The sequence below is a fragment of the Patagioenas fasciata genome, chromosome 1, assembly GCF_037038585.1.
Source record: "Patagioenas fasciata isolate bPatFas1 chromosome 1, bPatFas1.hap1, whole genome shotgun sequence".
Classification (NCBI taxonomy): domain Eukaryota; kingdom Metazoa; phylum Chordata; class Aves; order Columbiformes; family Columbidae; genus Patagioenas; species Patagioenas fasciata.
This window is the reverse complement of record NC_092520.1, coordinates 129,329,350-129,346,053: the sequence shown is the minus strand read 5'-3', so window position 1 is coordinate 129,346,053 and position 16,704 is coordinate 129,329,350. Positions and strand designations below refer to the sequence as shown.

At 39.6% G+C, this 16,704-nt stretch overlaps 1 protein-coding gene across 6 annotated transcripts in view; it reads right to left on the bottom strand.

Annotated features, from left to right (window-relative positions):
* Positions 1-16,488, bottom strand: part of LOC136105143 (transient receptor potential cation channel subfamily V member 6-like) — a 31,528-nt gene extending 15,040 nt beyond the window's left edge. For 3 of the 6 annotated variants that reach the window (XM_071814898.1, XM_065844727.2, XM_071814890.1), the window contains exons 1-7: positions 15,877-16,488; positions 4,072-4,169; positions 3,452-3,574; positions 2,352-2,492; positions 1,724-1,822; positions 1,334-1,509; positions 284-430 (exon numbers count right to left, since the gene is read on the bottom strand). In XM_071814898.1, the coding sequence (XP_071670999.1) occupies positions 284-430; positions 1,334-1,509; positions 1,724-1,822; positions 2,352-2,492; positions 3,452-3,574; positions 4,072-4,169; positions 15,877-16,007 (915 nt within the window). In that variant the 5' untranslated portion in view covers positions 16,008-16,488. The remainder of the gene's footprint in view (positions 1-283; positions 431-1,333; positions 1,510-1,723; positions 1,823-2,351; positions 2,493-3,451; positions 3,575-4,071; positions 4,170-15,876) is intronic. The other 3 variants (XR_011741412.1, XM_071814894.1, XM_071814882.1) reach the window with 2 other exon arrangements.
* Positions 16,489-16,704: the final 216 nt, after the last annotated feature.

The window sequence follows — 16,704 nt, the reverse complement described above, 5'->3', positions numbered from 1 at the left end:
GAGCTGCTTTTTACTGATATCTTTGAGCCTGGTGAAAGAGAGAGAATCCTTTTCTGAATCATATGATGTCATTCCTATAGAGTGCTCATACTAAGTTCTTTCAATCATCTGCAAGTTTCACACTTCAGAAGATGTAGCCAGACCATTAAAAAGCTACTAGATTTCATGTGTTACCTGCAGCACATGGTACAAAGTCCTTGCTCTTTGGATAGTATAAAACAGCTTGAACCTTCAAACTCATAATTCATCTCCTTTTATAATCACCATGATCTGCACACAGTACCTCTCTCTTCTTGGTTGAAACAATGAGCTCAAGGAAGGACTGATCTTCAGCCCAGGAGTCAATCTCTGTGAGATCATAAAGCACAGAGGTCAAGGGGCCGAAAGACCAGAGAATGTGCTTCCGCTTCTGCATAAGGTATTGAAACATCTGAGAAGAAAAGAATGGGGTGGAGGATATCAGAAGTTTCCAGTATACAGTGTATTTGCAATGAAAACAAATAAAGTTGCCAAAAAACATTAGTTACAATGTCTTTTCCTTTAACTTGGCAGTTGTTGTGTTTCCCATATCTCTCAGGAACAATTATAGCAGGCTAAGAAGTAAGAGGACTTTTTCTGACTCCCATTTGATAGCTAGCTCATGCTTGAGGTAAAGGATGAGTGATTTTTATTCTAAACTTTAATCAAACTGCTGAAGATATTAGACACTGTTTCACATCATGACAATAGATTTCATATGGAATTATGTGTTGATTAGAAAAAATTATTTTATACTCTTCTACAAATTATCAAGAGAGAGGTGTGGCAAGGGAAATGATCCTGTCCTTTGTGCATCTACAGAGGAAACAATAACCATCTTTTTCTTTTTGTTAAGGGGAAGGATGAGAGTTTACATTAAATAAGGAGATCTTGACTATGAATAAATGTTGATGCCTGAATAGGTTTTCTATGTGTCACATTTAGGGTAATGAAATTTAAACAACAAAGACAATAATTTCAGTCAGAATTCTAAAAAATTACTTGGAGTGGATCTTTCTGTTAACACCCATTTAATTCAGCTTTTCAAAGATGGGTCAAAAGATTATTCTTTCAGCACTCATTTCTTTAATTAGGGTCAAGAAATTTCTTATGCAGGTTTTCTGGTCCTATATGAGATTTCTGGAAAAAAACAAACAAACAAAACCCCACACCAATACCCCCCAAACTCCCAGCTTGTTATGTATATTCTACCCACTGAGAATATGCAGAACCTCAGTCTGGATTATGTTGTTTCAAGTTCTCTATTTCTGAATAACCTCTTTTGTATGTAGGTAACTGTGTCATTTAAACTTACCACGGTGTTGCCCTCAACTCCAGCCAGTTTGAATGGAGTAAGCCCCTCATTATTAGGAATTAATTCAAGTGATCCTGGTCCATCTTTGTTTCTGTCATAGGAAAGCATCAGGCTGTACATGTGGCAGGCAAATGTCTTATTAGGTTGGAGGACCAGAATGTGAAGAACAGTGTTACCTAAGAAGGAAGCAGACCAGATAAAGAATAGCCCAGCCATGTGCAAAGACTGGCAATTGAATGATGCCATTAACAGTGGCTTTCGTTTTCCTCACATGTCTCATTCCACAGCTGTTTGTAATGAGAGAAAAATATGTGCATGCACAGATGACAGAGTCTTATTTAAAGTATCCAGATCCACTGCATACAACTCACTGGACCCCACAGCACATACCCAGATAATCTTGAGCTCTAATGTCAGCTCCATTTTCAATGAGCAACTGTACAATTTCCTCATTTCCAACACAGGCAGCAAATGATAAAACATGTTCTCCTGCAAAGAAAGGAATGGGGAGAGAGATTAAGACCACAGGAGACAGGACAGGTTGAAGCATGCAAGTGAATCTATCCATGTTATGAAGCCAGAGGTTATGAAAGGAAGAGTTACTTCAGTCAACCTGTAAATTTCCTGACCTATTCCTCATCTTACTCAGAAAGGAAAAGAAGACCTGCCCCACACAACACTAAAAGGAAGAAGTATTTTTTTTAGATTATTTTCATATGAAGATTGACACGTAGGTTGCACTATATGCTGCTAGGAAGAAATAAGTTATAATTCTTGTGCATTTTTTATTTTTTGTATACGTGAAAATATGTAAAATTTGTATAATTTATATATTTATATGTATGTAGCATGCACACACTCAAATGGAGTCTTACAGCCTGCTAAAAGGTGTGTGACTGATGACACTTGGAGACAGGAGCCTCTGTTTATCTGGTTTAGATGGGAAACAAAGAAAGCTTCCCTCATCACTCTGCTGATTCCCTTCCATAGCAAGAAAGAGGAGGAGATAAGGCTGTACCGAAATAGAGAAGACTCTGGGATCTGTGCCTGAAGAAGTTCCCAGTGGCTCGTGCTGTGCAGGCATTGGCCCCTCTCTTGAGTAAAGCCTTCACCAAAGTGACATTCTGGTTCACTGCTGCAATGTGGAGAGCTGTCTGCCCTGTAAGACAGAAATAAACCCTTGCCTTCCAAGAAAGCAGTTTCAGGTTGATCAGTAGCCTCTTGTTTCACATTTCACTCATGGTAAATCTAAGTTTTTTGGAACTGCATCCATAGTGGTTACATGATTTAGCTTTGAAGTTCTCCCTGTTGTGTGCAGAAGGTTGGACTACACATTTTCCACAGGTCCCATGCTATTTGAATATTTTACGAATTAATGAATAGTGACTTTACAACATGACCAAAAAACCCCAACAGGATGCACTTTCCAGGTTTTTTCAGGGGCGGGGATAGGATGGGGGAAGGGAGGAACTAGATGTGCCACACTCTTCCAGGAAGCACACTGAAAGCTCATGTCTGGCAGAAAGGACTACGCTTTCCTTCAAGGTACATGAAGGCCATGTCAAGACAGAGCTCCCAAAGAAGACTTGACCTAATCCATAAAACTAGGTGTTAGAATTTTTTAAACTCCACTTTTATTATTTTAGTGGTTTCAAGACCCTGTGTTGCATTTCTGTGTAATCAATCAGAACCATTTTTTAAAAACTTGGCTCAGAGTCTAGATTCAAAAGCAGTGGCCACATTTGCTTTTAGTCCCTATTCTTTGCCAACAAAAGAACCATTTATTCTCATTTCAGAGAAGATCAGGTAGTTGTCCCATTTGTTACACGTCTATGACAAACAGCAAGCTGTATATAACCTTGCAATCCCAGTACAGCCAACAGGCCCACCTGGGGTTAAGGGTTTATCAATTACACGTTTGCAAATGTGTGTACTTGGGTTTAATATAATTCCACCTTCCACAAATGGTCAGGAGCCATTTGTATGTTGGTTTTGCTTATATAGCAGTCGAGCAATATATTGAACCAGGAGCAGTATAAGCCACTTCCCTAAATGTGTGGGTAGTACTTCCTCTCTCCCCCTACAGATCCTGCCCTTCCTAATTCCCTGAGATGTTACCTTCATAGAGCTCTGATGTCATCCTCTCATTGACAAGCTCAGGAGCTGCTTCCATCAGTGTCACTGCAGCCTCCACATTATCATACCAGGCAGCTACATGAAGTGCAGTCTCCCCCACTGCACCTGAAAACAGTAAGAGAATCATATGAGTCATCTAGACATTCACCATATGGATTTATTGGTGTTGAGAGTTATGGAAGTGTTAGATCCTCCTTTGAGTACTTCCAGGTGTCGCCGCATCGTATGTCATGGTAACAGCCACATAACTACATAGTCTCTGTCCTTCACCCCATCAAAATCTGAAAGCTGAACAGAGTTTTCGGGTGCCTGTAAAGTAACAGCAGACTTAGGTGTGAAGTGAATGGACGCACAGCCCTCCCACAGCAAACCACTTTCCTCAGGCCCTCTTAGAAAAAAGGCCTGTTTGAGATGTAAACCGCTGATTTTCACCATTCCTTCAGGGTTTGATGAGCTCTCCAAGTTAGAAAACACACTTAGTTGCAAAGCTGATGGCATATAGTAGTTTGAGTCTGCTAACAGAGATGTTTCATCAAACTAACAAACATAAAAATCGTTGTAGCAGGCTCTTGTCTTCCACAGAAAACAATTTGTTGAGTTACCTCTCTGATAAATATCACATGTTCTGTCAGTGAGAAGTTTCCTAATAGCTGGGAGATTGTTCTCTTTGGCAGCCTGGAGGAGTGGAGTTTCCCAGATCCTGTAGTCAAGAAAAAGTATCTGATAAGAAACACTGTCAAACACACGGTGCCTCTCTGCAGAGCTCAAGACATCTTCAACATTTTTACTGAAAGATCAGGAATGCATACTTACCATCGGAGGTATTTTTTTGAAAGAAAAAAAAAATAAGAAAAGCACACAAGTGCAGTACTAAAAACCTAGGATTTACTTAACCACATGGTGGCGGCAGAGGGAAAGATAGGAGAAAGGAATAACCAAAATGTTTCTGGTTTATACAGCCCTCACTTTTGAGCCACAGAAGATAGCAAACGATGGATGGGTCACTCTGATACCCCTCCTGCCAGTAGACTAGTTACCTCAGGTGCCAGAAAAAGCCAGTAGTTTTTCTACACAGCACAATAAATTAAAAAAGGATCAATATCTGAATTACTCCCATAATGGCTGGAAAATAAAAAGTACAAAGAAGAATTTCCCGTGTCATAACAATGCTTCCTATGGTACAGTTAAAAGAGTGTGCTCTGAAATGTAGTTCCTCATCACACAAAGTTATGAGGAAAAATTTGAAAGTTTAGCTGTTCTATTTTTTTCTCTGATGCTGAGAAAATGGAGGAATTTGTCGAGAACTGATATGTATGCCTGTCCTGGGAACGAGCATGCCATCAAACAAGTTCTAGACTGAAAAGTTCACTTACAGTTGAAGAATGCCCTTGGGTATTCCATGAGGCTCTGGTTTACTTCAGTAGATCCTTTGGGGCTAATGAAGAATTGACAAGTACAGTCACCAAATTTCGACTTCACAACAAGGTCCTTTGATGTAACAGCAGGCTAAGGGAGGTGATCCTCGCCCTCTGCTCATTTCTGGTAAGGTCATACCTAGAGTCCTTTGTCCGTTTCTAGGATCCGCAGTACAAAAGACATAGGGAGCTACTGGAGAGAGTTTGGTGAAGGACTCAAAAGATGATTATGGATCTGGAGTACCTTTCATATGACAAAAGGCTGAGAGAGTTGGAACTCTTTGGCCTTGGGAAGAGAAGGCTTGGGTGGTGTTCTTATCAATGTGTATAACTACATGACAGGAGGGTGCAGAGTTACCTGCAATGCCTGCTTGCTCAGCATCCAACCAAGCTTGTCAATGTTCAAAATAATGAGTTGGCCACCCAAAAATCACAAAGAAAAAATAGAAGAAAATCTACTAATTTGGGGTAAATATTTCTATTATCCTTAAATATATTCAAAGTTGTCTTTTAATTCATAAAACGTGTCTTGCGGTAGAGTTTTTTTTATTTTTCTTTTTATACAAATAAAGAATTCTAAGTAGTCCAAGACTTAAGGGGAAGAAAGACCCTCAAAACAAAAGAAACAGCCTACATCTCATGAATTTTCAGCATGAAATAGAAATAGATTCCTCTTTCCAAATAGAATAAATTCAGTTTTAAGTCTCTGTTCAGATGCAAATTTTGTGTTTTATCTCATCTCTGCTTTCTTATAATACAGATGTTTAATTTGTTGTTAATTATCTAGCATGGCTCAGGTGAAGCTGTAATGTGTGACATGGAATAGGTCTAAGGAACACAGTACAACGGTGACAAATTCAAGTTGATATAAACAAGGATAATGTGAGCCCTCATTTTCCTGCCAGCCCCAGACTGTCCTTTTACTACAAACTAACAGCTGCCAAGAGACTGAATATTAGTCTCAAATACACACAGGAAAACAAATAAAAAGCAAGCCTGTGGGACAAATATATTAGTCCAAACATATACCTGGACATATATTCAATGTTTCATTCTTGTGATGTCCCAGATTTCTTCCTTGTATTCTGGTATTATTAACATTTAGTTACAAGATTTGGAGGTTACACTTCTTTATAAGGTAAATACTATTTATATATAAACAACAGGCATTTTGCATTAAGTGATAACACTAATGTTAGAATATATCATCTATGAATATAGCTCTATTATAAGCCACAAGAAAACCCACATCAGAAAAAAAGAGAGAATGTGATAGAATCATAAAATAGTTTGGGTTGGAAGGGACCTTCAAAGCTCATTTAGTCCAACCCCCCTGCAATGAGCAGGGACATCGTCAACTAGATCAACATTACTTAAAGCCCTGTCCAGCCTGGTCTTGAATGTTTCCAGGGATGGGGCATATACTACCTCTCTGGACAACCTGTTCCAGTATTTTACCACCCTTATTGTAAAAAATTTCCTCCTCATGCCTAGCCTGCATCTTCCCGCCTTAAATTTAAAACCATAACCTCTTGTCCTATCATAACAGGCCCTGCTAAAAAGTTTGTCCCCTTCTTTCTTTTGGACCCCTTTTAAGTACTCAAAGGCCGCAGCAAGGTCTCCCTGGAGCCTTCTCTTCTCCAGGCTGAACAACCCTAACTCTCTCGACCTGTCTTCATATCAGAGATGTTCCATCCATCTGATCATTTTTGTGACTCTCCTCTGGCCCCTCTCCCACAGGTCCACGTCTTTCCTGTGCTGAGGGCTCCAGAGCTGGACACAGGACTCCAGGTGGAGGGGCAGTATCACCACCCCTGACCTACTGGCCATGTTCCTTTTGGTGAAGTCCAAGATACAATTGGCCTTCTGGTCTGCAAATGGGTCTTCTGGGCTGTAAGTGCACACTGCTGGCTCACGTGCAGTCTTTCATCCACCAGTGTCCTCCAGTCCTTCTCCACAGGGCTGCTCTCAATTCTTTCAGCCCCCAGCCTGTATTGATACCTGGGTTTGCCCGAACCCAGATGCAGGACCTTGCACTTGGCCTTGCTGAACCTCATGAGTATCACATGGACCCACTTCTCGAGCTTGTCCAGGTCCCTCTGGATGGCATCCCGTCCCCCAGATCTGTGAACTGCACCACTCAGCTTGGTGTCATCTGTGAACTTGCTGAGGGTGCACTTGATCCCAATATCTATGTCACTAATGAAGATATTAAACAGCACTGGTCCCAGTACGGACCCCTGAGTGACACCACTTGTTACTGATGTCCATCCAGACATTGTACCATTGACCACTACTGTCTGGGTGCAACCATCCAGCCAGTTCCTCATCCACCAAACAGTTCACCCATCAAATCCGTATATCTCCAATTTAGAGAGAAGGATGTTGTAAGGGATCATGACAAAGGTTTTACAGAAGTCCAGATAGATGACATCCATAGCCCTTCCTTTGTCCACTGAGGTAATTACTCCATTGTAGAAGGCCACTACGTTGGCCATGCAAGACTTGTGCTTTGTAAAGCCATGTTGGCTGTCTTTAATCACCTACCTGTCTTCCATGTGCCTTAGCATAGCCTCTAGGAGGATATGTTCCATGATCTACCCGGGCATAGATGTGATGCTGACAGGTTGGTAGTTCCCAGGGTCCTCCTTTCTACTCTTTTTATAAATGGGTGCAGTGTTTCCCTTTTTCCAGTCATCAGAGACTCTACCTGACTGCCATGACTTCTCAAATATCATGGAGAGTGGTTTGGCAGCTACATCAGCCAGTTCCCTCAGAACTCTGGGATACATCTCACCAGGTCCCATGGACTTAGGTATATTCAGATTCCTTAAGTGGTCATGAACCAGATCCTCACAGTGGGAGGGACTTTGCTCCCCCAGTCTCTGTCTTGCAGATAATTTTCCACTCTAGAAGCAAGGGAAGAGAGGTTGCTCATCAAGACTGAGGCAAAAATGTTCTCGAGTACTTTAGCCCTCTCCTTGTTTGTTGTCACCAGTTTACCAGTCTTGCTTATCTGGGTGGACATGGTTTCTCTGACCTTCCTTTTCTGGGTGACATACCTGTAGAAGACTTTCTTGTTCTTTGTGTCCCTTGCCAAGTTCAGCTCCAGCTGTGCCTTGGCCTTCCTGACCCCATATCTGCACAACTGGGCAGTGTCCATATACTCTTCCCACAATCCCTGTCCCTGCTTCCACTGCCTGTGCATTTCTTTCTAGTTTGACCAGCAGGTCTCAACTCAGCCACGCCAGCCTCTTGCCCTCCTTTCCCAATTTCTAACACCTGGGGATCACCAGCTCTTGTGCTCTATGAAAAACGTCCCTAAAGATCTGCCAATTCTGTTCTGCTCCTTTGTCCTGGAGGGCAGTTTCCCAGGGGAACCTGTTAATTAGCTCCTTGAAGAGCTGGAAGTTGGCTTTCCTAAAATTCAGGGTCCAGACTTTACTCCTCACCTGTCCCACATCCCTCGGTACTGCAAAATCCATGAACGCGTGATCACTGCAGCTCAGACTGCCTCCAGTCTTGACGTCACCAATTAGCTCTCTTGCATTGTATATAAATATAAATGACCCAGTGCACAAAATATTTTCTCAGAACTTGTACTTATTATGTATATGTTGATTTAAAAATAAAACCAGGGGAAAACAGGCAACATAAATTCTGTCTTACAGAAATATATACTGATTACTTTAAATTATTTTTTATGAACAACAGAATCTTGAAACAAAGCAAAAAATTGATATGTCATTATCTCTGGATTTAATCTGAAATGTGTGAGTATTCCACACCTTTATAGCAGAAAGATACTGACACTTAAGAGAATTTGGGAGACAAAGCAAAACAAAAAGAAGCGCCACATTACACAGATAAATAGGAATAATTTAAATAAATGTAAATTAATTAATGGGCATGGTCTACAAGTAATAAAAGTATAATTGAACATTATAATTATCATTCCATAACAGGCACATTTCCTATCACCAACAGCACCCCATTATCTAAGTCACTGGAAACTAGTAGAAAAACTCTGAAGAACAGAGGAGAAATAAAAGTCTTCAAAATATAAAGAATCATCCTGACCAAACCAGGGAGCCATTCTGAGATATTTTTATGTGTCCTTTAAACTCCTAGCCTTGCTGCTTTGTGAAACATTCTTTATTTAGCCTTCTGATGTGTCGGTTGCATTGGTTGCTAATTACAAGATGATTTGATGTAAACATTGCATCTAGGATCAGACAAATAGGAACAAAATAAAGAAGCACTCTGAGCAAAAGTTGTAAGATTCAATATCAGTGAAGCAAGCTTGCCATCTCTGCTATTGTTTTAGCTGAGAAAGACTATGTTCCTGGAGAATGTAAGTTTCGGTGGCAGGAAGTGGGAAGGAGGTGAGGTTTCAATGATACAGTGCTACAGTGCTTCAATTAATATGTTGATGCTTTACTGGGTAGACCTTTATCCCTCAAATGACCTCACAAGAGGAGGCAGGATTGTGCAAGAGACAATGTGGGAGGACACAAACAATACCTTTCTCACAAAATTCTCCAAAGCCCTTGTAAACAACCAATTAAATTACAAGCCTGCTAATAAGGACACACCTAATAACTACTATACTCAGCTTTCAGAAATTTAGGGCAGAATTGTCAAACCTTTCTACTTGTTGTAGGAACCTCCAACCAGACTTAAAGAACCAGATATCTCAGGCCAAATAGCAAGCTGGTGAAGAACCCAGAAGTGTTGGTAAATGTTATGGCACACTGCCTCTGACATCTCAAATGTCCATGACTTACGTGTTTATAACATATGCATTTACTCTTATTTAATTTTCTGTCCCCATCTGAGGCTCTCATTGAAAATATACCATTATCATTATCAACTCATTTGTAATGCATTACGGCAATGTGCTGAGCATATGTGTGTGAAGTACTAGGTGAGCCACATTCACTAATATAAAAAATAAAACAAAGTCACCTGAATCTAGAACCTTCAAAACATTTAATTTTTTAAAATTCTGTATATCTAAACAATTTTCTTCCTGACACATCAAGCACAAAATGAATTTTACATTTTACAGCTCTAGTTCCTGTGTGTCAAAGCAGCAGCAGCTAAAATCTGTAACCTAGTCTCTTAACAGAGCTGCCTACAGTAGGCGCTTGCTTTCTATAACATACAATTATGTCACTGGATGGAGAAGGTAGCTTTCAGAGAATGATTCAGCAGAGACCTGTTTAGATACTCTAAATAATTCTCTTCATCAGCTCTGAAGTCAAGGGACACTAAGCTCCTAATTTAGCCAGCTAAGTTAGGTCTGTAACACCAGGCACCACTGATGTTGCTTTATAGGGTCAGTTTAGGATAAGCACGGCTACGTAGCTAATCAGTAGTTCTGATGGGCAATGAAAACCACAACAGTATCTGCATGGACGTGCTCCTGGTTTCTTCTTGTTGAGCTAAGGAATGTAGCTGTGTTGAGGCACCTAGTAAGCCTTGATCATATGTTACTATATCAGCCAGTTGTCTTAAGAGATGATTCAATCATACACTCAGGAACTGCGAGTTGTTTTTCAATATAGGTGAGGACAAAATCAGGAACACCCAAAAATGCATTGTGAAACAAAGAGAAGATAGAATGTAGGTCAGATTCTGACCGAGAGAGTCATATAAAATAGTCTTAAACAAGGTTAAGGATTTCACAAGCACTTTTTGCTGGTAATACAGCAAATTTACAGTTTCTTCAGCAGTTCTTTTGGAGTGTATCCTGCTCATTACACTTACAAAGAGATAAAGAGTGCAAAGACAAGTCTCTAAGTCTTAACCCTGTTATAAAAAGAACAATTTGGATTTACAGCGTTATTCTTTTAAAACAATGAAATATGCTAAATATGTTAACTGTCTGGACAACAACCAATCTGCAGATTTTTTTTCAAGGCTGAGCTCACCAGAGGTCCAAGGGTGAATTTCTTTTTCCTCTTTTCCTTCCCTTCTCAGAGTTTACTACTTGAGTCATTCACTGTATGGAATTTTCCTATTGTTTGCCTTAGTTTAAATTTGGAATCTGCTAGCTTTATTCTTTATCCCCATAGCTATGTCAGTTATTGAGGGTCTAAAGCAATTATTTTTAACTGAGCTATAAATTCATCAGCAGGATATTATTTAATCTTTCTTTTCTTTCCCTGTTGTGCTCTTCAGGATATCCATTCTCAACACTCCATCACGAAATTGCCAAAGGAAATTAATCTTCTGCCTTCCTTCTGCATGTTTTTGTAAGTGCATGTAAGACTTCAGGAGAGCAGAGGAACACTCAGAGGAAGCTAACCAGCTAGAAAGAGGATCAGTGCAATCATCTAACAAGATGCTAAAGAATGAGTTCAAAAGTAAAAGCACGAAGTGAAAGGGAGACAGATAACAGGGGCTATGACAGTCAACACAGGGACAAGCTCAGTCAGTTTCTTCAGCACTGACAGCAAGACTCAGAAAGTTAACTGGAACCTCTTGTGTATGTATGTCAAAGCCCCTTCAGCTGACAGTAAACAGGCTTCTCTGGAAATAAATTAAACAGGTTACTAAATGCTGATACTACTAGACAAGAAACAGACAGGGAAGTCATATCCCTTCAGATATTTACGTATCTACCAGACTAAGCAATAGAAATCTTGCTTAGTCTCTTCCAGGAACGTAATCTCAATGCATTAATCTCCTTTTTTAATTCTGCATCTGAGACCATCCTAAGAATAATCTTATGCAAAAACTGGATTAACAGTTCAACAGATGTTAGTTATGATTTATTATCACTGAGTTATTCATAAAAGAAATTTGTTCTCTGAAGTATAACTTCATCCTGCATAAAAACTTCCAACCCTCTTCAATAGGGATTTTTTTTCAGTTTTGGTCAACATTGTGTTTCTCACCCTGTGTCTAATTAGTTTTCTTTAACAACTTTTTCATTTGGGGTGGGCTTTTTTTCAGAGCACAATTTTCATGTTTAATTCTTCACAAGGAAGACTATAGCCAGGTTTAAGAAGACTAAGCTTAAGCTTTAAGTTTCCTAAATCTATAAGTCTAACTCACACGTTTGACACTGAGATCAGCTTTGTGTTTGTCTGTGCACTGTTGGGGAAGTGTGGAAATGCGAGTTCTGGAGGACCTTTAGGCTTGTGAAATTAAGGAGGCTTGTTTTCCATTGTTAGACTCAAAGCTTCCATTAGGCTGAAGGTGTAATGGTGTAAGAAAAGGCCAGAAATTCTGCCAGTGATGCCTTTGACTTGATTTTACATGCAGCAGCAGAGTTTCCAAGAGGTTGTTGTTTGCATCTTGACTGCTCAGAAGCACCCATTATTGAAACATATTACAAATGAAGTAGTAGAACTTGGAGTTGGCATCTTTAATTCATGGTCACCTTTGACAGCAAAGGAACCAGTTAATACTGACAGGCATTGTGGATTTTAGACAGGACAGTCCTATGCTAATTTGTGCACCAAAAACTCAGTAATGCTGTTTAGACAAATGAACAGCAAAACTATGATTACATCTCTCATCCCCTACAAATTTGAAAAGCTAGAAGCTGTCTAGAAGCTGATGGCTCTTGGTGTCCTTGTACAGCTCTTAAGCAACTCACTTTATACAGGCTGAGCTACTTTTTATTTGTGCTGTGTATGTTTTCAGGGTAAGCAAAACACTTCACTAATATGTCTGTGAGACTAAAAAGCAAATTTTCCCAAGCACCTGTAATGCATTATTCCTCATAGCACAGATTTCTATATATTTTTTAAATGTACCACACTAGTTAAATGTTTTATTGTCATTAGAATAATTAAGCCCCAGAGCACCCCATGAAGGTCAGGTGATACCACTAATCCTTACACAGCAGTGTGAGAGAGAAGAAACACAAAGAAGATAGATTTTGTATCCATCAAGATTATAGAGGCAGGCAACAGCAGAAAGAAAAATATAACATAATTGTCCTGGATACAAGCTCTAATTTATTAGTTATTTTTTATCAAGAGTGCAATTGTCATGTGGTGAGATTTCTAATATTACATGCTAGGGAGATTTCGTTCACATTTCCTTAGAAAACTGAAAGCCAGACTAAAAAAATAAATCAAGCAATGGCTCTCATAATTTCCAGAACACCTATTAGGCTATGAAAAACATGTGATTTCTTTTCACCTCTATCAGGCCTGAATTTTCATAAATGTTTATCTCTTTGTTCCCCATAATTATGAACTATGTTGGATTTTTATATTCATATGCTCCAAGCTATGTAGATCCAAGAATTTACTTCCAAAGATAATTCTAGAAAGGGTGAATGTGACCACTCCCCCTGAGACTCCGCACTGAGCTATGGGCTATATAAAAAGGAGTCTTGGACAGAAACCAGCAGAGCAAGGTAAAATAAAATGAAAGTCCTCTTTAATATTAGGGGATTGTATCAAATTTCCTGAATTTGGATATCCATTTGGGAAGTGTTACGCAGTGCAAAGAAATGCCTCACTGTGAATAATGCTGAGGTCAACTGCCAATAAGATTCAAGGAACTATTACACATGAAGAAAGAGAATGAACAACAGTTCCAGTGAAGGTGAGAACTACCGAAACAGTTAGCTTTCAGGTATTGCCATCACCAGTTGTAGAACAGGAAAAAGCGTTGTTGTTCTCTTGCAGACTTTCTTGTGTGCAGTCAGAGCATACTAGTTAAATAGTAAAGTACTTACCACTGGTTTTCAATAAGATAACAATAGAATTTAATTGTTGCTTATTACTGTATGTATTCTAGCACCATTAACACTAAGAACTCTAGCTGAAGCCACAACACTGCATCTAGAAATGACAAAGGTAAACAAAACACTGCGCTTCCGCACAGTAAAATTAGAAGGTGAAGTAAATGTCCTCTTGGCTTACAACATTTTTTCCACAAAAGCAAAGGTTTTATAAGAGTAGTTCCCATAGACAAGTCACCACAGAAGTTTCTCCTGTTGTGTTTTTCTATCTGTACATAATTAAGAATATTAAAGCAATAAAACTGATTCCAGTACTCTGCAAAATGTTCATTTTATTTCTTATCAAACTCAGAGCATCTGGGGGGACAAGAAAGAGAAGATAAGAGTAGTATAAAAAGAGGGAGAAATGGTCCTGTCCCTCTTTAGGAAAAGAGTGTCCACATAGTAGCACCCTGTAATTTCTGACCAAATAGCAGAAGCCTAATTTATGCTAGATGAAAGCCATCGGAAACACATAGACCTAAAATGGAAGGTAACAACTGTGTCCCCATGCAACTCTGATTCCACAGACAATGATATCATATGCACTATATGTGTTGCTATGCAGAATTGTATAAGGAAACACAGAAATGTCAAGTTTGGGGACCACTGGCATTGTACTGTAGTGATCTGAGTGAAGTTTATGAAGAATGGTTTATATACCCAACACCTTTTCTGTTCTTCTCTAGCAATAACAACACACAAGATATCCATGGGCCTGCAGCATAAGGCTGACGAGGACTGTCAAGCTAAGAGAAGGTTGCATGACAACCTAGTAGCATCCTATGTGAAAGGGAGCAACAAAAAGGAAGAGGCCAGACCCTCCTTGGTAACAGTGGGTGGTAAAAATAGGGCCTATAGCATCAAATTATGATTTTGGAGGTTCAGGCTGAACATTAGGAAAAAAAAATCTCTGGAAGGTTACTGCAAGACTGTGACAGCTACCTAAAGATATGATGGAATCTCTGTCCTGGTAGGCTTTCAATACTGAGCTAGACAAAGCCAAACAAATGTGATCTGTTGCTGGCCAGCAATAGTTCAGCATCAAATGAGAGGTTAGATAGAGGCCCTCACATATGTAGATATTTCTTTTTTACACATTCATTTTGATATTACAGAATCTGCCGAGAACTTATTTTTCAGTTGCCTGTGGTGCTTTTTATGAACATACCAAAATGTAAACATTATTCTATGGATACACTATTGTTCCACTGTTCCTCCCATTTTAAGTGTATTTAAGTGCCACTGCTCTTAAGTAAAATGGAACAGGCTTTTGTTATTTGATCAAAAGATACATGGTGATATATGTAAGTTCTTTCCCTAAAGACAGTTATGTAGATTTGTCCCTCTTAAAGGTACTATCCTACTTAATTCCATACATATATGTGTGTATACATACATACATAGGTACAGATAGACAGACTTTGCCCCACACAGCCATCTTTTTGTCCCCAGAGATGTTCAGAGTTTTGTGAGGAAAGAAGAAACATTTTTTTAGAAGGGACTGGAAGCAATTTATTATTTGAGTACTACAGCACTTGTGCATGCAGAAATGACAAGGACAACAACAGCAACAAAAATGTTTCGGCTGTATTTCCATAAACTCTCCTGTATTCCTGCGTGAGGAAGGAGCAACCCTGCACAGCAGCATCAAACAGTCTAGATTCAGTATTTACACGTGAAGACATGGGCAATCTTGATAATGTAAGGTCTAAGAGGAGTCACTGTACATGTTGACCCCCAGGCAGTGGGGGTGAGAAACAGCACCTCTACCCAGCAAGTCACTGACCACCAGAATGTGGAACAACATTAAGCACACTCTATCTGACAGCAAGGGAAACCTTTAGAGAGACAGAAAGCAGAATCCTTGCAAAAAAACCCCACCATTTCAGTTGACTGCAACATATATGTCACACAGATGCTTACTAATTTAGAAAACAAAAACCAACTTTCATGCATTTTCTTATGAGCTTCACCAATGAAGCAGGAAAGACAGGAGTGTACGTTATTTATTTGTGACTGAAGGGTAATTCAACTGAAACCTAGTAAACCCATTTGTGAAAGCAGGTAAGATTAGAACTCCAGAAGCATTCCACCTTGAAAGAAGAAATCTGACAAAGTGCTCCAGGGTTGTTTAAATTTTATCTACTGGAAGAAAAGCCTAGGGAAAAAGAGAGAAGCAGCTGCAGAGAAAGGGCAGCAGAAGAAAGGCAAGACAAGAAGGCTGAAATGCACTGTACCTTTTCTGCTGGAGTAAGTAGATTTCATCCAGATGTTTATCCCAGGACTTTTTGCCTTGCAGCTTCTGGCTTAGTCTGTTCCAGATTTGGAAATAGAAGGGCTTACTGTCTCCAAATAAAGGTACCCCCATAGCACGTCCCTTTTTTTCTCTCCTGCCTAGATGTCCAAAAGCTAGCAATCTCCACTTCAGAAAAGTCAGGGAAGGATCACTACAGGTCACCACTCCTCCGCACCGAGTCTGTTACTTACAGAGGGCACTGTCTGGCAGCTGCATCAGGTGACCCAAGTACATGTAAAAACACAAAATAAAACACTTATCCTTGGCAGACCACACCTTGAGCCTCATCAGTTACTTAGTTTCCAAAATAGCCCAGCTCAAAGTCATGTCTGATTTAGAAGTAGTTCACTAGCAGTCTTACCCCTCACAAGGACCCTATACAGCACTGAAGAATTCATACAGCATCAATGTACTAGGCTTCTAGTATTTTGTTTCCAAAGTCTACAGTTTAAAAGCAATCATCCTCCTTACATATCTCTGAATTCCTGAACAAGTCAGGCAAAACACCTTTTTGGTGAGTGAGCTTGTGAGAACGTGTCCTAAAAGACACTGTGCTCTGGGAAGGTAGTATAGGGGAGGACACACCTCCCACCTCAGTCACCTGCAAATAGCATTAAAGAAATCATAATTATAGACTCCACCTTCTCTGTGTCAAACAAAATCATTTAACAATTTGGAAGAAGAGTTTATGTAGGTTAATGTGTAAACTTAGCATATTTAATTTTCCTTTAGTGTTCTACAGTGTTTCTTTATGTTTCTTCCAGAAAAG